Below are 22,642 nucleotides of genomic sequence, written 5' to 3'. Positions count from 1 at the left end.
ACAGCGGATCTGCCTGAATCCAACGTTACAAGGAGGTCATTAGTGCCCCTGTACTATGGCAGGCTCTAAAACCTGATTGAAACTTATCCAATAAATAACTGGAGCTGGGAGTAGACAATTTTTCCAAGATTTTAGATAGAAAAGGAAGCTTGGAGATGGGGTGAAAATGTTTTTATGCTGTATTATCTAAATTGGGCTTCTTGAGGATGGGCTGGACAACTGCGTGCTTGAAGGACAGGGGAACAGAACTGGAGGCAAGGCTGCTATTGAGAAGCAGCAGTGCCTCGTCCTCGTCCCACTAGCCCAAACCCCAAGCCTAACCTATCTCAAAACAACCTTAACCGCAACCCCAATCCTAACCCCAGTCCTAACCCCAATCCTAACCAATCTACGAACAACCCTAACCCAACACTAGCCCAATACCCAAGCCTAACCTATCTCAAAACAGCATCATTATTTTCGCATCGCCATTGTATGGTTTTGTAGTTTAACTGGTTTAACATTTCTTAGTCTTGATAAAATGTTTTAGGAAAAAAAACCCAAAACAAACAAATGTAAAAAAACTGGCCCACAGTTGTGAAATTTTTGAACAGGAATTTCCTGGAGGTGGGTTCCTTGTTGGCTGTTCCTTTTCACTTCCACCAAAATCATGTCACTGCTGTGTTTAACACTTGTTCTGCTGCTGCCAAAGTAACCAAACATTCTGTTTTTTTTTTGTCCTTCAGCGTGCTGGTCACATTTTTCACATATTGAGATGATTAGTAACCAAAAGGTCAAGTTGTGACAAGTTATGGAGACGCTGGCATTGTTTGTTGTGGTGGACCCACCACTGGTGGAATAAATATTGAGAACCCATGAACCCATGTTCATTGTATATGTGAGGGAGGGCCAAGTAGCATTGTACTACTCTGTTGCGGAAAGTCGCGAGCAAAGAAAACAACAAAGGTGACTTGGCATTTGAATGCTTCAGTGGTAAAAGCTGTGCGACTTGAGCCGGGACGTGTATTTACCACTGAGCAGAGGACAAATAGTGCATTGCATAATGAAAGACATATTGATTTTACTTATACATACAGTACGATACAGTCGTAGGGCTCCAACTGTTTCCGACTCGAGCCATTTAACAAAGCAAATCAGGCTAATCCGAGCTCTCTTGGAGAGCGTGAATACTAAGTGACCCACAACTGGCCGCTCTGACTTCCAACTGCTGTAGGTTGCCGCTGCCGGGGGGTTTTTCCCACACAGATAGTAGGTTATTAACGGTGGCCGTATTCCAGGAATTTATCCCACTGTACGGAACAGAGCAGTTAATCCTCATAGAAAAAAGAAAGACGATGGATGTTGGATAAAGAGACTGTGTGAGGTGGTTCGGGGTGAGGAGGGGGCGGCCAGCGGCACACTTTCACAAAGAGAAGGGTGAGAGATGAGTGTGTCCGGAGGAGGAGGAGGAGAAGAAGAAATGAGAAAAATGTGGGAAGAGGAGACTCAAAGGGAGAGGAAGTGTGCAGGACTCAAGGTGGGTTCTAAGGACTAAGTGTGATGTATTGTGTCATTATCATTTGGACACGGAATGGGATATTTCCCACAGTAAGTCATTTGCATTTAAACGTGCATCAGGGAGTTACTTCATAGAAAGTGTTTGTCAATTGCAGCTGCGAAGCATTGGTTCCACCTGAACTTTAAAACTTTTAAACTGTTGTTATTTCTATAAAAATATGTAATATTTATATACTTTGTTTGTTGTTTCATCTGGTTGTGGAATAAAGGACAAGTTTGGCATTTTCAAACATGACTTTGCCCACCTTTCTATTTTTTCACCTGTTCAATTAAGTGTTCAACCAAATCGCATCAGTGAAAATAAATAATAGATGAATCGTCAAGAATATCTAATGGATACAGCTGTACTGCTCAAGAAAAAACATCCACTGTTCCATGCACGTTCCATGCTGATCTCATTAGCAGCTAGGCTAGTCTAGCAGTTACTTGCTGTATATCTGTTTTCCTCTTGTGGCTTTTAAGTGGAAGGCTACGATGGTTATTACCTGGTTTTGCCGCAGTTAAAAAGAAGCTGATCGGTTACAATAATCCATGGGAAACGGCAGCTTTGAAATCCTTGCTTTTCCGATGCGGGCAAGATGGATGAGCAAGATGAAATAAAGAAGTTGCACATTCTTCGCTGTGACATACAACCATTTCCATTTTAATCAACAGACTCATCAAATAAGGGATAAATCAAATAGCAGGAACACAGTGGGACCCCGTGAAAAATTGATGCTTTCGGCGTCACGGCACCGTCTCCTGCCACGCATACCGGAGAGCTAAATTGCATGAATCAATGGGACAGCAGATGTTTGCCGCTGTTCTATAAATATGTGAGGGCGGAGTGATGGTGTTCAATAGAACGTTTGGGTGAAACATGAGAGCCGAGGACAGAATATAAATACGTTGTGGAAGTGCTGAATGCAAAGGGAGGCGATGGTACGACGTTGCAGGTTATCATCCAGAGGTCAAAGTCAGAGGCTCCTCATGGTTACATAACCGGATTTACATGCTGAACCATGTGGTGGAATCAGACCTGCGCTTTGGTCGATTGATGCTGTATAATAATAGTAACAATGATAATAATAATAATAATAATGATAATAATAATAATGATGATAATAATAATAATAATAACACATTTTATTAAATAAGAAAAAGAAAAAAGAGAAAGATTCACAAATTACAATTTTACATGTAGGCTCTTTCTCATTATATTGGGTTTACATATAGTCACGTTTTTATTATTTTTTTCCCTCTTGAACACAAAAAACCAGGTCATGACTCATCAGGTAGATCTGCTGCACCTGTGAAGAGGAGCTCAGCTGTGAGCTGTTGGTAATCAGCCTGGCTGATAGTCTATATAAAGAGAGGTTTTTGGCCCGCGGCTCCCTCAGGGAGTGCGTCTCAGAAAGTTCAGCACCATTCCCCAACTTTCTTTGGAAGTTCTAAGTTTGAGTGTGTGAATTTGACGTTTGACGAGATTTTTCTTTTTCTTTCAAACAACCAACAGGACAAGTTGTGTTTTGGTTCATACGCCTGTAATTCACTGCTGTTTGTCCAAAAAGAATAGATGCACCCTTTGTTGCACTCTTCTTCTCTTTACATGTTCGAAATAAATCAAATCAAATGTGCTTCACTTATGTATCTCCTTTTTTGTGTATATTTCATTAAAAAAACGACTTATATGTCCCATATTATCATTTTTAAATCTTTTTCATCCAAATCCTTTTTGTCCCAATTTCAGTATAAAAGCATGTGGCGTATGAAACCATCAATTCAGTGTGCAAAAATGCTCAGTCTTGTCTTGTTGTGGCATTCAATGGAGGACCAAATCACATGCAAATGTTTTTCCAAACGCACCCTGTGGTCAGTGGTAACTTGAACATGATGGTGACATGTGTTGCCCCCCGTGTGTTATCAGTTCAAGGTACACTTGACCTCAAACAGCCTGGGCTGAAAGGTTGATGACCCTTATGGCCATGAACTTCTTGGCAAACTATTCCTTCTAAACAGAATTTTTTTTTTAAATTCTAAATAACGGAGATCCAGTTGATTTTGAATAAAATTTATGTTAGGAATTTGTCGCTGATTTTGTCTTTAATCATCTTTCAGTAAGTTGAAAAAACTTAAAGGGCTATTTCCAAAGAATTTTTTTCACGCTGTTTATCTAAAGATCCCATATTAAGATCTTTATTTGGTCCAAAAAAAGCAAACCTCAATAGATCTCCAGACAAAATGACAAATTTAGCCCTCAGTTTCACAGCCTTCATCAGAAGTTGTGTCCTACTGCATCGGAGACTGTGTTGTACCTCCTGCATGTTTGGGAGGGGAGGGGCAGAAACAACAAAAGCAAGGCAACACTGGGCGGCAGCGGTTGGCTCAAAGTATAAATGAGTAAATGAGTCAACTTTGCCTTTAATCACCTTCGCCATGAAAGACTTCATTCCAGAGTTGCACTTTCTTTATTTTACTACACACATTCCGAAGAGTGGAATGAAGGAAGTGTCGCTGGACCTTACTTACTCCACTGGCAGGCTCATTACACCTATTGGTGTATGTACATAATAATTAGAATGGAAACAGATCCAGATACATCACTTAAAATGTAAATACATTTTTCATGATTTTCTTATTTCTTTCTTACATAATTTCACTGACTCTGTTATGAATTTGTTGCCTAACCGATTCTCCCGACCTCCTGTTTTGATGGTGTGGGAACATTACAAGCTGGTGCTACATGTCAGCAGGTAGATGCTAGACGGACAGACGAAGGTCAGTCTATTATATTTGCACAGGTCCAATGTTATGTTTGCATTATGGCAGCAATATGTAACTGTGCCACCTGAATGTTGAGAGCTGTCTACACTTGTTGTGGTGATTGCGGGGGTGGGCACTTAACATTAGACTCACAGTGTCAGGTTCACAAATATTCAAACTCAAGTGAAGTCTGACGCAGTCAGAATGAAGGAAAAAATGCGCTCAAATAATAATTTAAATTCACATTTTTATTGTTCATTTTAATGAAACAGCATTAATGATACAAAAAAAAAAAAATCCCCTTCGTCCAGGTAAAAATTACATATCTGCACATTCAGCCAGATACACAGCAAGCAGAGACTGTGAACAGCGGAAACATTGGGCAAGTGCTTCTCCACGGATGAGGGCCATGCAAAAAAAATTAGGCTGGTGGTTCACTGTTACTGTCAAACGCTGTCGAAAAAGATCCGGTTGTTGGTCTGATTCTTTTATTTTGTTTTTTTTGTTTTTTGTAGTTGTTGATTTCGCAAAACCCGCAAGGCCACATCCGACCGAGGCCTGGCGAGGATGTGCAACAGCATTTTACAGCTTGGCTCAATCATGCAAAAAAAGACAAGAAGAAAAAGAGAACCCAGAAAGACAGAAATTTCAAGTTACGCCAAACACCTGAGATTAGTTGAGAAGGTAGACGCGTTGGTGTTGGGAGCAGAAAACCTGCTGCCTTTCTTTCTTGCTTTTTTTTCTGTTTAAAAAAAAAAAAAAGACAACCCCACCTCGCGTAGAGACGGTGGAGCGACTGAGTAAAATGACATGGAAAGGAGAAGGGGGTGTGCAGCTAGGGCGAGCCAGACTTTACAACTCGAATATCAAACAATCACAACAGGTCTGAGGCTGATTGATGAGACTTCATTCGGCCGTGGGAAGCGTTTCAAGTATTGTCATGGAAAGTAAAAGTTAAACCAACACCTGGCTTGAGAGTCAGAAGTGTTTTCTGTGACAGCAGTGAATGAGGACAAAGGGAGAAGCCACAGCACTAGAGTCCAACTGCAACCGCGTGTGATTGTCCTGGTTGAGCTTCGGACGTGGCTACCGCGGAAGACCACATTTATTGCCAAATAGGTGTTTGTTTTGTTTTTTAAACATGGAAGACCAATTTTGCGTTTCGTTTCCTTTTTTTCCTTTTTTGCTTCTATTGCGGCAACGCCTTTTTAAAACGCAGCTACCCATCAAATACAGATTGCACGCAGCTGTAGTTGTTGGCAGGCTGCAGAAAGAAATCCACTGCCTCCTTTGAGAGACTTCCGGGAAAGCTGATTTCATTTATTTCATTGTTTTTTCCTTATTGAATGAAGGCCGTAGATTAATAGATATGTATCCTGATTTGACATGAAAAACAATAACGCAATGTTAAAAACTGATATATAGAGAGCAAAATTTCTACAAATGTACACGGATCAAATAAATGAAAAAAACAAACAAACAAAAAAAAAACTACTGTCATACAGCAAAGGAAACAAAGGTCTAATACATGGCATATATATATATGTATATATATATATATATATATATATATATATATATATATATATATATATATATATATATATATATATATATATATATATATATATGTATGTGTATATATATATATATATATATATGTATATATATATATATATATATACATATATATATATATATACTAAAACAAACACTGGACTGCAGGGGAACCTGCGTGGCAGAGTCCACCGGCAACCCAACTCGCAGACAATGTGTACCATAAAATAAAGATTATTTACAGAGCATATACACTCGTCCAAAAGGACCATGATTTAAATTCCTCCCCAAAAAAAACAAAACATGCACATCATACACTATTTTATCTGAAATATCTTCTGGCTTCACGTACGTAGATCTGCGGAGGATCCACTAATGCTGTCAGCTTTGGCTGGATGATGTGTTCGTGACACGTGGGAAGGCTGGGCACCGCAGAGGAGGTGATTTGAGGTTTCATAGTTGCTGTCGCTGACATGAAAGGCACTGATTAAAAGCCAATTACACAGGAAACCATGGAGCAGGCACGTCTTGTTGTTTTTCTTTTTAAAAATCTGTGGTGCAGGACATTCAAAATTCCGAGTTTAAACCGGAGGCCTCGAACTAAGCAGCTTGCTCGAGGAAAATGCCATGAGTTTAGTCAGCGGTCCCATCGTCCACTGGACGCTGACGCACTGCAGGCAGAGTCAGAGGTGGATCTGAACTGGCGGATGGTAACAGTATGGCACAGGTCCATGAAATGTTTACTTTTAATTATCTTGGGGCTTCTGACAACGTATTTTAAAACCGGCCTCTCAACGTGTGGGTCTTCGTGACCGCCCTCCAAATTCTGAATTAGTTGCAAAATTCAAATTTCTCTTGATACTTTCTTTGCTGACTTTCTTTAAAAAACAAAAAACAAAAAAAAACAAGTAGCTTTTCTATTCGTCACCCGCTAATGTATTTCAGCGGGCTTGTACCCTGTGCAGGAAATGTAACATCACACATCCCAAAATAGCGGCGTGAAGAGGCACAGATATTATATACAGCACGCTTCTATCCACAGTCAAGTATGTACATTGATTGTAATACTGAAGAATCCCCCTCGCTTCGCCAATGCCACCATGAGGGAGACCAGGAAGTAGTGTAAAACTGAAACGGTGTGGCCGTGTGTGCGGACCTTGGCAAAGGTGTGTGTGCGTGTGCGTGTGCGTGTGTATGTGTGTGTGTGTTGTGACATGTAGCAGCTAAATCCAAGTTCTTCTACCAACTTTCTGAAAAGTTAAAGGAAGAGAACAGAGATTAAATGATTTCGAGATTTTCTCACGTGTTGGAAAGCGTCTAGGAAATGTAGGTGTGGCTGTATGTTCGTGTGTGTGTGTGTGTTTGTGTGTATGTGTGTGAGTGCCACCTGTAAGGTGAGACGTGGCCCCGAAAGGGGCCGTTGCGTTTCGTTGGAAGACAACCTGATTCGCCTCCAAAAGTCTCTTCCCAACGCACAGAGATGAGAGAGTCGTCTTCTACGCCCCTTTAAAAAAATTAAAATAAAATAAAATGATGACGATCCCAACATCTGTTTCAGCTCGGGGCTGCACCGCACGTGTTTTGTTCTGCCTTTTTTTTTTTTATAGCTGGAAATGACAACCCAATGCACCACCCCTCCCCGGTTTTTGATTCACTCTTTGTGTTGTTGAGATGTCGCGGCTTGAAGAAAAAGGGGAAAAATTCAAACCGAAACAAAGAGTCTCCCTCCAGTAAATACAAAGAAAGAAAGAAAGAAAGAAAAGTTGATGTCCATGCCCCAGTACAGTAAACTGATGTCCGTACGCTGTCGACGACGAACCCTGATTCCCAGATGTTGAACTAGCTGAGGGAACCGGAGGGAAGTTGGAAGTTGGCGGTGGGAGGTTGAGGAGGGGTTGACCGGTGAAGGTGGTGGTGGGGACAGGGGGAGGGGCTTAGTGACCGCCGCCGGAGCCTGGGGGGTTGTGGATCCAGTCGAACACGATGAGTGTCAAGCTGCCGATCATGAAGATGACGCCCACCACCAGGAAAATTGCCGCCTGGGGGAGAAAAAATATAAACAAAAAACAGAGCAGCAAGGCGTGGATTAGAAAAAAAAATCCGGCACGGAGAATCTGAGATACTTCGGTTGTTCAGAAGAACTCACCCCAATCTTCTGCGGAGAGTGCATGGGCAGCGATTTGACCAGGCGAAGGTAGAAGGCGGCGGGGAGGATGAAGATGAGCATGGTGGCGGCGGACGAGCCTGAAATTTCAGCACAGGGAGGGAGGAGAGAGAGAGAGAGGGAAAGGAAAAGTGCGGTAATTAGAAAGCGAACAACAAATGTCACAGTGTTAACGCAAACCGACTAACAGATGAACGCGGAGGTATGAGGTCAAAGTGTTGTTCGATCCATCGTCCGGCGACGGCGACGCCTCCTTGCCACTCACCGATGAAGCCGAAGATGTCTCTGATGGTCGGGACGAAGATGACCAGCATGTTGGTGAAGGCCAGGATGGCGGCGGCGATCAGCATGTGGCGGGTCCAGCTGAACTCACGGCCGCTGAACAGCAGCGTCGTGATGGAGGAGCGGATCTGGCGGGAAAACAAGAGCGTGGTGTATACGTTCATTTATTTATTCATTTATTTTATTCATTTATTTACACGACTGTTCAAAAGCTTGGAGTCACCGACTCACATCAGCATTGAACTCCATTCTAACCAGTTCTATGAAATCAGGATCTTGAATGATCTGCGATCATTGTCCGTGCACGGAAAATAGTCCCGATGTGCTGAACAAGTATGGAAACATTTCCAACGTTTAACTGAAAGTGATTGACAGAATTCCAAGTATTCCGAATGTTCCAATTCTGTGTGAACGCACTAAAAGTCGGCTGTATTAAAGAGCCTAATATGCAATACCATGATGCTTTGTTTACTCTTTTATTATTTAGCGCACAACTAAGTGTGATTATAATACAAAACTTTGTTTTAGAAGTTAAATCATTCAACTTCTGTGAAGATTGCACACTTGATATTCATTCTCAAAAATCACATTCAAACAGACATTCAGAGCAACAACTGTCAAAGCCATCCCATAATGTGTTCAGCACATCCTGACTGATTTCCATGTACCCGTAATGTTCTTAGAGCATTCCAGTAGATTATTTCATCAAGCTGGTTATAATGGAGTTCAATGCAGAAATGAAAAACAATTCAACGGTGGTGAATTTATTTCATCTTTACATATTTGGCTTCCTCGTTCATAAAGAGCAGCCCACACAGTCTGTGCGTCTGCCTGGCCTGGTCCAGAGTGGAGCGCTTGGCTGCTGACTGAAGTGTGTCAAGTCATACGAGAGTGTGTGAGTGTGTGTGAGAGGGAGGGGAAAAAAAGAAAGAAAAGAAAGGCGCTTGGTGCTGCTTAAGCCACAGACGGCCCCGTTCAAGCCACAAGTGGGTGAAAGGTTGCGGGGATCAGGTGAAACCCGAGGCGCCCGTTGTCGGCTCCAGGGCCACACGGGGAAAGGTTACTGGGGGGGCGGGGCTTAAGGCGCTCATTCAAAAAGGGAGAGGGGGTGGATGGAGGAGGGGGGAGGGGAGGAGGATTATCTCCCACAGCGCAACGGCACCATGAGATTGCATCAGCCACAAGGGAGAAGGGAGAGGCGGGGCCGGCTCACGGTGGGGGAGGGACTCACGTTAAAAGACAAAGCAAATACTCTCTTGACTTTTTTTTTCTCCTCCCACCTCCGTGGGTCTGACTTTCTTCCCCTTTTTCCAGTTTCAAGCTCAGGCCTCGCCTTTCCGAGGCCGCGAGCAACGCCGAGCGCGACCAGGCCAAGTCAGTACGGTAGTCGATGAAAGCACCGGGAGGGCGGCAAGAAGGAAGAACCTCCGACTGCTCATGACACGGCGGCAGTTCTTGCAAAACAGGGTCGTGCAGAATATGCAGAAAATGAGTGGAGTCCACGTGGCAGAAGAACTGAATAGAAGAATAATAGAAGAATAACTGAGAATGTCCAAATCAAAAAACCTAAACAGAAGGAGATCAAATGAAAATAAAGCGATTAGCTTGTCCAAAGAGAGATGCATTTTGTCTCTCTCACACACACACACACACACACACACACACACACACACACACACACACAAAAACTAACACAAACTAAATTCTCTGCCCTGTCACATTGACCTCCATCACGGCTGTCGGGAGGCTCCTCTGTGCCGCCTCCACTCCTCCGCCAAATAGCCGTCGCTGCTGATGCCAAAAAACCCCCCCTCACAATAGCGACAATTAATTCAGGTGCATTCCCCTCTGAGTCTTTCACCCCTGTCTCTCTCCTCTTCCCACCATGCAGTTGCATAATTAGGACAGCTTTGGGGTTGGGGGGGGACTAGAGCCCGGCTGCGGCATTTCTCTCCGAGGCTCCCAAAGTATTCGGCAGCCAACTGTTAACCTGGCGCAGAGGCCTTTGGAGTTCACCGTGTGACATTTGCATTCTTTTTTAGCTCCTTGGTCAAACCCTTGCAACCCACCCTCCCACACACACACACACACACACACAACAACAAACAGTATGCCGAGAGGCTAGACGTCCAGACCGGACTGGTCACATCTGGATTCAGCTGGTCTTCTACTGAACTGGGAACATGGCTACGCTAAGTTTGAAAACACACACACACACACACACACACACACACACACACACACACACACACACACACACACACACACACACACAAAGTTTCCAGTCCTGAGATAAACACAGGCCATGTGCGCTCAGTGTTGACACTGGAAGGACAGGTCGGCTTTCGACTTGTTGCTCACTGACTAGTTTTTCTTCCTCCAACGGCATATTTGAATTTGCAGGTGCTGAACGAGAAGTGAAACTAACTACAAAGTCCCCTTTCTGGTAAAAAGGCACTGAAAGGAAGGTCTCGGCTCTATTTTTCGCCAGCGCTTCACTCACGCTGGCTGTGAAGAACAAGCCGCAAAACCATAACCGGGACTAACACAGCAAGGCCGTGATGAACTTTTTGACATTGTTTGTGTCCAATGTGCAAAAACATCCGCAGTGTGTTGAGATGACTTTCGTAGCAAGAGATTCGCCCCGAAAATTCCTGTAATAGAGCGCTGTTGCTGTTATTTGCAACATGTTTGACGACGCTTTAATTTATTTCGGACGAGGGCCTAATTGTTTTCGGTGGTTAATGTGAGTGTCACAATCTGTGGTTTTGTTGGTTCCTGATACGTAAACTGGATGACAAACTTTACGTTATTCAGTGTACAGTAGAATCCCAGATTGGGTAAAAGTCCTGGGGAAATTGTGCAAGAAATCACGTTCCATCACCAAGTGGTTCAGCATCAGTTTTAGCCAGAAGGCCTCTTGAAGGACTTTTTTTGACAGGAGGCTGAGGGCTCAATATGAGTAAGAAGTTGCTTCCACTGAACTTGAGGATGAAAAACTTGACAACGGGACCCCCCTAGTTTGACCAACGCCACAAAGGAAGGTATAAATAGTCCAGAGTCCAGTGACAGAGTGCTAGCGTCTCGCCTTCCCGGCGAGGGCAAACCGCTCGAGACTTAAAAGGCAACATGGGGAATTTGGTCGGAGGGGAAAAAAGAAAAAACGGCCGACGAGTGAGTTACCGCGCTAGACCTTCACACGAGTGCGACGTCGGCGCCGTTAATCAGCTGGTTTTGCGTCTCTCTCCCAGGGCTTCGCTCTCCAGCTGGAGGCCTGAGAACTGGGGGAATGTTTGAGTCTGCATAAAGCCCTTTCATTATGTACTGGATCCTGGCAAAGCCCTGTGTGATCTGGCCCCTAGGTTGCATCTATCCTTCACGTGACTGAGCAGGGACACACACACACACACACACACACACAAGCACATACGCACGCAGGCAGGCCCCGCACGCCAAAACACTGCATGCGTCCCTCCCTCCTTTTCTCCTTTTTCCCATATTGAGCCGGTGCGTCGAGGCGGCCGCAGACAAAGCTAACGTTAATCTCTGGCTGAAGGTTGCCGGCGGGGTTTTTCTTTTGCCTCTGCGAAATTAAGGTCGGTGAGGATTCAAGGCGCGATGCTCAAATGCCAGATGGAAAGTTGGCACGGCGGGCGACAACCCGCTAAGTGGCTCTTTTGATCTGATGCCGTCTGAGCCGAACGTTTCTGCACCGATTAAAAAGCGACCAAACTTGCAAACTGCAAACTCTTATTGCTCTCTGCATTCCTTTGAAACCCTTTGAGAAGTTTGACGCACGAGTCGACTTTCCGAATCCAATCAGAAGTAGGCCATCGACATCGTCCACGTGAAATGACTCACGTTGTGCTGGTTTGCATCACCATCTCTGAATAGGCAGACTGACTTTTCCCAACAAAAAAAAAATTCAAAACCTACTCCAGAGTACAGAACGTTCCAGAGTCACAACACTGCAGGTAAATTTGACTCCCTCACCACGTGCCTGAATGTGTTCCCTTTCTCTGTCTCACTCTGACACTGTTACAAAGGAGTCACACTTCCACATCGAAATTTGATTCTGTATCTTGTGCCAGTCCTGCGCTCCCTCCCGCAGCCTTAGGACCCAAGCGCTGGTATGCATGGATAAACCCCTTCTTTATGGGAAAAATGGGTGGAAACAAGCACACATCACGGACAATATTGTATGTTTCAGGGGTCAACTACATTCGATGTTGTGCTGTACAAAAATGGGAAAGGAAAGCTCTTGAGGCGGTCCCGCCAACATTTGAGGACAATACGGACATTTTAAACAGTGAAAATAAAGGTCGTAGGGAAGAAGGAAGTGAAGGTTTGTCTCTTCCCCAGGTAAGCTCACAGCTTCCTGAATCTCACCCGCTGCTTCTTCCTGTTGTGCAAACCGTGACTCAAGATTTCAATTCCGAGTCGATTCTTCACAGTCTGCAATTAGCCGCTCGCGCCTCGCTGTATGTTAATGTTAAATCGGACCCGACAAATTACTGCCTGGTCACAACAACAAAAAGTCAGCAAAGAAAAACACGTTTGTGCAGGCGACGACTGACTCGCACCATTTCCATTGCCACTGACCAGTTTATTAGCGTGTTCCTCCTCAGATCTAAATCAGTTCCTGAAACACTGCTGCTACTCTTGCTCGAGGTAGGTGTGGTCAAGTTGGCCAAAAGCATCTAAAACTCTCAAAATTGTTGCACCCTCGACTAACGTGGCTCCAAATAGGTTGCATTTCTGACTCCGCCCTCTCAAAATGACTTCAAATTTAAAGATTTCTGACATTTCCCTTGAAGGTTATTTTCCACGAGATCGGCCTCTCGTTTTTTTTTTTTTTTTTTTTATCGTTCCTTTGTCCCGACGTGTGACATCAACTCCCGTTCAGCGGATTGCGGACGGCGAAATCCCGGCGCGGAGGAGTCTCGGCATCGGCCGCTTTAGCAGACAGTAGCGGGCCACCCTCACATGTGGCTGGCTCCGCCTCTATACCACCCTGCTGGTGGCGGCCAGAGCGAGGGGTTTTTCCACTCTGCAGTCCGAGCCTGTAAACTTCCACTGCAGAGAGACAGCGCGAGGGGAGATCCTCTCTCACCGACCCCTCCCATCACCAAAAAATGCCCAACGTCTGCAGTAAGGGGGGAAGGGGTGGCCTTGTGTGTGTGTGTGTGTGTGTGTGTGTGTGTGTGTGTGTGTGTGTGTGCGTGCGCGCGCGCGCGCGCGAAGGGTTGCCGCTTCGTTACTTTTGAGTCCGCTCACCCTTAGCGAGCTAGCAACGCTTTTGCTGCCCCCGTGTGTCCGCTCGCAGAATCTGCAGCTGCCTCGGCTCGGTAAAATCCCCACCGGCAGCTGCTGTATGCGTGTGTGTGTGTGTGTGCGTGTGTGCGTGCGTGTAAGCTGAAACCATGACAGTTCCGATGGCCAGCAGCCAGTTTGGTTCTCGTTAAGTCGGGCTAAAATTAGCCTTCGGACATATAAGGGGTGAGAAAGAGCAAGAGCGAACGCATGAACGTAACCAAGGCCCTCAGTGTTGGTCAGCTTATCTGAAATGACTCAACTGGACCGGCCTCACACAAACGCAACAGAGCGACGCTGTTAGCCCCGTGTTTGCGACTTTCCATGGAAACGCTCAGCTTTTAGTTTTATGCAAAGAAAGAAAAAGGGAAACAAAAACAAAACACAATGACGCTCCTCCGGTACGTCGTACCTACGAGGTGGCTGTGAGGACTCACAACGACTCTGACTGTGGCGCTTTGTGACAGGTGTTGTCGTGAAGGAGCGGACTTTTCTCATTTCTGGGGTATAGTAACGTCGGTGTACGCCAAATAAACAACTGGTGAAACTGGTCCTTTAAACGCAGAGAATGCCGCAACCAGAAACGTGTTCAAAGAGGGTAAGGCTGTCTCTGAAGCACCGCGTGTGCGATTTTCAGCCGTCAACGACAGCGCAGGCGTAGCGCCCGGGTGAACACCGTGTTCTTCCTGATCTAGGTGGCAGGAAACAAAAAACTAAAACAAAAACCAAGGCCAGGGAACAATAGACTCTGACGCGCCATGAAACACAGAAGTCGGTTTCCACGCGAGGCAAATTTCACCAGAACTCACGGGGAACAGCACGATGGGGACAGTCAGCGTGACGGCGGTGAGGACGGCCAGGCGGACGAGCAGCAGCAGGGTGTCAAACTTGTAGACCTTGGTGAAGGTGTGCAGCAACTCCGCCTCCACGTTACCTGCGCGAGGAGGGGGCATGGAGGGGAAGAACTTGGTGAAACTTCAGCAGAATGTGCACTTTTTGGAAGCGCAGGAAAGACAAAAAGTGTTGTGTTGTTATGCAAAAAAAAAACAATGATAATAATAATGATGATAATAAAATGTTTTTTTTTTTTTTTATGATTATTATCTTTGAAACCACTTGGTGTGAATAGTTGCATTACACATACACACATTTCTTGTGCTTTGTGATCAGTTTGCATTGATGCAGTTTAACAATCTCCTCCTTACCGTAAAAGGTGAGGTAGCCGAACAGCGCCGACATCATATACATGATGAGCATAGTGAGGATGGACAAGTTGGACACGTTTTGCATCTTTTTCCTCGAGCGGCTGTTGGGGTGGGGTGGAGAAAAAAAGAAAACGCAAGCACCACGTGCGGTTTATGACTTTGGCAGCACTTTCACAGTCGCACATAAGTCGGCTTCTTCTGAGAGATGCATCACCATGCACGGCTCACACCTTACCTATTATGAACAACGAAATGAAACACGAAACTCACCGGTTCAAAGAAGGTGCACGGCTGAAATTATGCAAACTTTTGTCAAATCTATTTACAAGCAGTCTGGCTATTATAGTGGAATTATTCCTGGTAGTCGATAAAAAAATAAGTTAGTGCTGGCAGTTTATAAATTGGACAAATACTCTGTGCTGCTAAATGCCAACAAAGCTTATTTGGATAAGTGAAATACTTTGGCAATGCGGAGACACTAAACTGGTCCAACTCTGCCAGGGGGAAATCTGCAGGCATGCAGAAACCAGATCTGCTTTTTTTTATTTATTTTTTTTATGAATTTTTCCCCCATGCACGCACGCATGGTGACCCTCTGCAACACTCACTCTTTGAGCTCGCTGTAGATGGGCAGCACCTCGGGGTGGCAGACAAAGGCGAAGGCCAGGATGGGGATAGTGTAGGCCGTCTGTGGAAATCAATCAAAAAAAATAAATCAGTCAGACAGCAGCTGCAAACAGGTTTCTTGAGTTTGAAACCTCACATCCCCCATTTGCTGGCAAACACAGACGTTCCGTGATAGAACACTCCTCAAAACCCCGCCTTCGCTAAACACGCCTCTGCAAATACTTGACATTCTGTTGAATTTGTGGGCTACCAGAACAACGCAAACAGCGTTAGAACAACAATATTAACAACCATCTGCGTTTAAATAGATGCAGGATGCATCCCCTCGGATCTGAGATGCCTCAGTGAAATAATTCCTCCTCACTTCTTTGTATTTTTTAGTATTAACGTCGACGTCTCACCTGCGAGTTGAAGACAAAGTACTTGGGCGTGCACATGTCCTCGGCGTCGGCGTGCGGCTCTAAGGTAACGGGCACCACGGGTGACACGTCGGCGTGGGGGAAGTCCATGTGAGACGAGTTGGCGGGCAGCTGGTAGAGTCCCATGGCGTCGGAGCCGTTCAGGCTGAGGTTGTAGGTGTGCTGGTAGTACGGCAGCGGGCAAGGCACCTGGGTCTTCTTGTAGATCACCTGAGCGGACGAGGAGGCGCCGTCATAACGCAAGAGCTTCCACGGGAGAACAGAAATCTACTTTTTGGTAGTTGGTGTCGTACTTAGATAATATTAGATTACATTTATAGAGCACTTTACATCAAATAAATGATCTCAAAGTGATTTAGATAGATAGATAGATTTATTGATCCCAAATTGGGAAACTACACTGTTGCAGCACTTAAAAAACAGTACAAAAATTGCTATCTGTCACACAACAGTGGATACGGTGAATAAGAGCATTAAAAAGCATTAAAAACAAGGCCTGAAAATGAAAAACACATAGACCTGAGGCACAATGAGACAAACATATGGTTATAAAGGCATAAAATGAGGCCAAAACATCAGATAAAATTCTGTTAAATATGTTAGTTCCTCACTTTACACTATTACAACCCCCCTGTTATAATGTCGCTTGATGGCTCCTGAGAAAACATAAGAGGGCTAATGTTTCAATCTGCTGAGCTGCAGGGTGGTGATAGTAAGACTTATTCACCCTCCGGTGTTATCAGGATGTTGAAATGCACTCTGGATGGATCATTTTCCCCTTTGTCGCTGGCCAGATCTCACACCTTGCCCACACGTTGGGCAGGCAGTACCATCTAGTGGACTGGAATGTGTGTTTGTTTTATGCTTGCACACACATATTTGATGTTTCTTGATGATACATTGTTAGTGGGGTTCAAAGTTCAAACATTCATCCCATCCACTCTTTAAAGTAAAGCATCAGACAGTCTAGCTGTTAACCACTCAGCTAGTTGACCCCCATTAACCGAAACAGCTTCCAGTAAAGATCTGTTGTGCCACGCTTTACAACTTCCTCTATTATGTTTCACCTACTGGGCAGGTGTTTGACGCAAGTGTGCAATGATGTGCAATGACATGCACACTTACGACGAATCTGGAACATAGCATTTTATTATTTTTTTATGACGATGCAGTAGACTTACCACGCCCAGGAAGAAGACCATGCAGGACAGCGACAGGCCGCTGGTGTAACCGAGGTAGCCTGAGGAGGAGGGAAGACGAGCGTTAACTGCGAGGATAATCGTGCGACGATTGTGCGCTATTTTCAACTCTTCGCCTCGCACTCTGTTTGCTCTTTTTTGCTACATCGCCGTCAATTCAGTCTGGTGTCTATTTTCTGATTTTGGGGTGGCAGGGTTGCATGGGTGTGTGTGTGTGTGTGACCCAAATCTCAAAATAGACAAAGGCAAATATGATATGACAGTCAGTGGTTGGGTTGAGGGTCGCAGATTGAAAGGAAGCATTGAGGTGCTGCCCACAGATCACCGCCCCAGTCCAACAACTTGGATTGGAAGCTGAATCCTTGCCAATGTCATTGTTCCATTCTTGGATTAAACAGGTGTACCAAGCGCGTGTCCCTTGAAATTGCATAACGTGGTCCGCGGGTTCAGAGTGAAGGAGGGCGGGACGATTTTTTTTGGAGCCGAGCCCAGTAGACTGGATCTGAGGCTCGTAAAACACAGCTGAGAAGCAGCGCTCACCGTAGGCTTACAAACAGGGTTACTTTACAGTAGCTGTTAACTACCCAAGCTGACTAAGGCCTCTGTCAGTGTTGCGTTACTCCAGTGCTGGTATCTAATAGACAGCTGCAAGCCAAATTGGCACGAGCGGCAAAACCAAATTAAAATCCATCACAACCTTTGGAGAGTGATGCGATTTCTTACCCAAATTTTTCAGGAGCGACAAGGGCAGAATGATCCCCATGGACACAAACACCACCAGGTAGTTGCCGTTCAGGTACCATTCACTGCGGAGAGATCCGAGATGTTAGCGGGTCGGCGCCATCAGCTTGTTGCTGCTTTGAGAATGGGACGAGAACCCACCCGGAGCTCTCCTCCAGAGCCAGGAACGTTCGAATCACTTCGGGCAGCTCGTACTTGACGATGAAAAGGTAGCTGGACATGGCTGCAGGTGGCGGAGGGGCGAGGAGAGTTTCAGACCTCGCGCAAAAACACACACGCAAGAGAGGAAGAGAGAGAGAGAGAGAGATCGCCCCCTACCTCCGATGTTCTGCATGATGATGGAGCCGAAGGCGGCCATTTTCCCCGGCCAGCCGAACGCTCTCTCTCCTAGCTTCTCGTAAATGAGGGACCCTGCCGGACCAAAAAAAGGAGATCAGGCTATGTGCACTCCTCTGATCGGCTTGAATGACGTCTTGTTATTTTGTGACACTTGAAACACAGGACGGATTTAAAAAACACTTGGTCCTAGAGATTTAAGGGGTCCCAGGCAGGAGGCACCAGGGGCTCCATCCCATAAATCACCCCTTTGCCAGTCCTAAACATGAATAATCCCCAACCCATAACTCATACTGCCTGACACACCACGACAACACGTTTTATGCCCCATGAAACGCTGACACTCGCAGGTGTATAAGTTAGTTTAAACTGTGGAGAGCGATTCAAGATCCCAAACAACAGCAAAGTAAAAGATGACTATATGAATGGCTTCGATAAACTTTGAGACCTTTCTAAAGGGTTATAAGCCTGGTGTGAGATGAAAAGATTAGCTGTGTCTGAGCTGTGTCTTGTTTGCAACATAGCAGCAGCCTGGGGTCATCAGCTTGAGGGCACAGTGCAACAGGATGATTTACACTGGCGTTGTTTCAGTGGAGGTGAAACAAAAGGGCAAGAGGGGAACAGCGCGAGCGCGCCACAGCGAACCCACCTCCTTCCTTGGCCGTCATGAGGAGCAGATGCACCGAATAGAGCGAGAGGATGGCCACGCCCACCAGGAGGAGCCTGCATGAAAGACACAGCAAGCGCAATTAAGAGACAGGCATGCAACACGTTTCGCTTCGCACCTCAAGTAGCGCTGGCGGCTCGAGCACGTGTCTCTTGTACGGGGGGGGGGGGAGGGGGGGAGGGGATTGTTTTTTGACCCGACTTCCTTGCGGATGACCGGAGCGGCCTCACGTCAATGCCACCTCAATGCATCGTAACGCATTCCTCCAATGGCATGCAGCTTTTACTGATTTTTTTATTTATTTTTTTCTTCAAACAACGGCTATTAAAAACAAGGCACGTGGCAACGGGGAGGAAATGTTTTTGGAAGCTAGCATTTTGTAGGAGTCACCATTCACAAGCGTCCACCTTCTGCAAAGTGTCCATAAATATATGTATAATCTATATACACACTACCGTTCAAAAGTTTGCGGTCAATGACTCACTTCTGCGTTGAACTCCTTTATCACCAGCTTCATGAAGTCATGATCTTGACTGTTCTGAGATCATTAGGAGTGCACAAAAATCAAGTCAAGTGAGTTACAAGTATGGGAACATATTGGTGTTTAATAACAACCATTTTCAATGTTTAAATAAAAAGGATTGTGTGCACAGTTGTCTGTTTTAAAGAGCCTGATATAGAACCTCTGATGCTTTGTTTACTCTTATATGGTTTAGCGCACACAACTAGGTGTGATTATAACACAAAACTTTTTTTTTTTTTTTTTTAGAAATGTTAACTTGTTTTTTTTCGACACAGTGGCGCAGTGGTTAGCGCTGCCGCCTCACAGCAAGAAGGTTGTGGGTTTGATTCCGGGGCCCGGGCCTGGGACCTTTCTGTGTGGAGTTTGCATGTTCTCCCTGTGTCTGCGTGGGTTCTCTCCGGGTTCTCCGGCTTCCTCCCACACTCCAAAAACATGCATGTGAGGTCAATTGAACATTCTAAATTGTCCGTAGGTGTGCATGTGAGTGTGAATGGTTGTCTGTTTCTATGTGGCCCTGCGATGAACTGCCGACTTGTCCAGGGTGTCACCCTGCCTTCGCCCTAAGACAGCTGGGATAGGCTCCAGCAGACCCCCGTGACCCTGAATAGGAATAAGCGGGTATAGAAGATGAATGAATGAATGAATGAATGAACTTTTTTTCAGCACATCCTGATTGATTTACGTGCACCAGCGATGTTCCTATAGCATTCCAGTAGAGCATTTCATCAAGCTGCTTATAATGGAGTTCAATGCAGGAACGAGTCAGTGAGCCCAAACTTCTGAACAGCGGTGTCCATCATTTTGTTGTTTTTACTTCTCAGAACAGTGACCTCCGTAACTTCACCCAGGCTGACCCGAGGGGGCAACTGCGTGGGTGGCATGGAGGGTGGGGTGTGGGGTGGTTTAGGGTGTCAGGAGGGAGTCGGAGTTCACCAAGACACCCGATCGAGCTGCTCTCACATTCGCCACGACCTTATTCCTCATCCGTCTTCATTGAGATGATTGGTCTTCATTTTTAATTCTTTAATTTCATTTTTTTTTAATTAGTGCCCCAAACTGCCCACCCGCCTCCAGCCTGCGCCTACTGCGACCAGCTGGCCGCCACCTGTCTCAACAATAGACACTCAGTATGAACTTCTTCTGTTCGGTCATCCGTTCATCTTTTATTCATGTTTCATAACCGCTCTTGCTTTTTTTCCCACCCCATTTTCCCCCGTTTGGAGTCAACCTGATGTAAAAAAGAGGAAGGATTCCCGCACGTGAAGTTGTGCACGTGACAGCTTCTATTTTGAGCAAACCTGAACTTCCAGACCACAGTGAACGTATTCAACTTTTAATTATTTGACAAACAGGTTCCTGCTCCAGTGGTGGTTTTGGCAGGATTATTACGGTCTGTCTCAGGGCAAGCAGTTTGCAGCACACCCACGTCTGGGAAACATATCGCTAACAATTTAATGTGATTAAAGCACTCACATGAAGAGAATGATGCCCGTGTTGGCCATGGCGAAGGACAAGCCCAGGATGCCGCTGCCCATGATGGCGTTGCTCAGGTTGAAGACAGACATTCCAAAGGAAGTGTGACCAGGATGCTGCCCCGAGAGAAGAGGAAAGACATCAGCCTGGAGAAAATCGATTGTGCGCAGCGTTTCCTCCATTTCAGCCTGAGCCTTCGTCAGCTGGTGAAAGCAGACTTAAGGGGAGCTGTCCTGAAAATGTAGTTTAGGAAAACCTGTCCTGCAGCCCATGTAGGAAATGGAATTTACCGATGTTCAGCAAACTGTAACACCACACAATAAAGACGCTGTTCTCCTCAGAAGATCTTCCCTGATCTTGACTGAGCCAATATCTGCTTGTTTGGAAACTAAATTTCAGTGTATATTCATGCCCACATTTACAATTTTGGCTTCAGTATTATTCGTTTTAAGAGCGCTTGGGCAATTTCACTGTCAGTCTAATAAACTTTAAGGTTACACTTCAAACATGCTCTTACGTATTCTTCGTCGTACTCCTCATATTTCTTCTTCTTCATCATCCCGTTGGACAGGAACTTCTGGCTTTCTCCATCGTCGTTGTCATCCAAAAACTGACTGTAATGATAAATGTTCACTTTTTCAATGTTGGGGTCTGTTTACGTAACAAAACTCTGGGTTTAAACGGAGCTCGTTTGAAGCCAAAAAGCGAGTCTTTCACAGGCATTTGAAGATCCCCCCACATTTGACAAAAATGCAGTCAAAAATGTAAAAAATGTTTGCTGAGAGAAAGTGCCTGGGAAGATTCCTAGTCTTCTTGCTGGGTTGCATTTTCTCTCCCCATTGTGAATCACCGAGGGGAAATTGGACAGGTAGCACATTGACGTTGTGTACGAATTTTGTTGTATGACTTGCGTTGAATGACTGCTTGGACGTGGTATATTATTCCCTGTTTTTTGCCAAGTCTTGAGTGAAGTACCCAGCCACAAAAATGAACTGAAAACGCCCCGCTCCAGCAAAGTTTGCCGACCAGGGGAGCATGTGAAAGCAGCTGCCCTGCTGAAAATTCCCGCAATTACGCTAATTTTTTAATGCGGCAATTTACAGGCATTGTAGTAAAAAGCATGGCTTCCCCCCGGTGCTGGGAAATGTCAGGGAGGGGAAGGAATTTGGAGCGTGTGCGCACATGCAAACGCAGTAAAACTTGCTGCTAAGAGTCTTTGAGAGGATCGACGTGGAGCTGCTGCAGCAGTATCGGCAACTCAGTCAATTACTTGGCGTGGCATCAGTGAGGTTCAATGTGACTGAGAGACTGAGCTGACCTGTTGATTGTGACCTTCTCGGAGTCCAGCGGCCCTGAGTAGGGATCGTCCAGACTGTCTGTGCTGTCGTCGTCGGCCACCTTCCTCAGCTCCATCCGCTCCACAGATCCTGGCATGGTGATCCCAAGCAGCGGGCAATACAAAAAATAATAATAGTAATGGTAATATTAAAAGGAAGAACAGCAGGGAAGCTCAGCTTTCAAGGGTTGAGGCTTTTGCAGTTCCAAAGAGGTGAGGTTGGTCTTCCTCCTTCTCCCCAATGATAACTCTTTACCCCTGAAAAGATAGCAGAAAAGCAAAGTAAAGATTAGAGGAAGTCAGCGTCTCCTTGTTTGTTTAGTCTGTTGAGGCCATCTCCCTGTGGCCGAGGGCTCATTTAGAACCGAGACAGGTTTCACTGAAAACGGTAAAATTCTTTATCGTTTTGGCTTTCTGAGACATTTTCAAGGAACAGTTCAAAAAATGGTCGGTTTCAAGAAATACTGTTCGTCCTCAAAGTTGAAGAATATGCAGTCTTTG

General features: G+C 45.4%; 1 protein-coding gene across 2 annotated transcripts in view; it reads right to left on the bottom strand.

Annotated features, from left to right (window-relative positions):
- Positions 1 to 4,528: 4,528 nt before the first annotated feature.
- The window catches only part of slc38a4 (solute carrier family 38 member 4), a 32,325-nt gene continuing 14,211 nt past the window's right edge, over positions 4,529 to 22,642 (bottom strand). For both annotated transcript variants that reach the window (XM_076011329.1, XM_076011328.1), the window contains exons 2-16: positions 22,124 to 22,399; positions 21,323 to 21,419; positions 20,806 to 20,921; positions 18,792 to 18,865; positions 18,125 to 18,217; positions 17,948 to 18,029; positions 17,789 to 17,871; positions 17,048 to 17,106; positions 15,849 to 16,076; positions 15,429 to 15,508; positions 14,821 to 14,921; positions 14,425 to 14,549; positions 8,286 to 8,430; positions 8,003 to 8,100; positions 4,529 to 7,895 (exon numbers count right to left, since the gene is read on the bottom strand). In XM_076011329.1, coding sequence (XP_075867444.1) covers positions 7,791 to 7,895; positions 8,003 to 8,100; positions 8,286 to 8,430; positions 14,425 to 14,549; positions 14,821 to 14,921; positions 15,429 to 15,508; positions 15,849 to 16,076; positions 17,048 to 17,106; positions 17,789 to 17,871; positions 17,948 to 18,029; positions 18,125 to 18,217; positions 18,792 to 18,865; positions 20,806 to 20,921; positions 21,323 to 21,419; positions 22,124 to 22,239 — 1,602 coding nt within the window. In that variant the 5' untranslated portion in view covers positions 22,240 to 22,399 and the 3' untranslated portion in view covers positions 4,529 to 7,790. The remainder of the gene's footprint in view (positions 7,896 to 8,002; positions 8,101 to 8,285; positions 8,431 to 14,424; positions 14,550 to 14,820; positions 14,922 to 15,428; positions 15,509 to 15,848; positions 16,077 to 17,047; positions 17,107 to 17,788; positions 17,872 to 17,947; positions 18,030 to 18,124; positions 18,218 to 18,791; positions 18,866 to 20,805; positions 20,922 to 21,322; positions 21,420 to 22,123; positions 22,400 to 22,642) is intronic.

This window comes from Nelusetta ayraudi, unplaced genomic scaffold (genome assembly GCF_046127955.1).
Source record: "Nelusetta ayraudi isolate G7.1 ecotype Tasmania unplaced genomic scaffold, CSIRO-AGI_Nayr_v1 ptg000135l, whole genome shotgun sequence".
NCBI classification, from domain to species: domain Eukaryota; kingdom Metazoa; phylum Chordata; class Actinopteri; order Tetraodontiformes; family Monacanthidae; genus Nelusetta; species Nelusetta ayraudi.
Note: the sequence above shows the minus strand (reverse complement) of the source record. Positions and strands in the feature narration are given on the sequence as shown.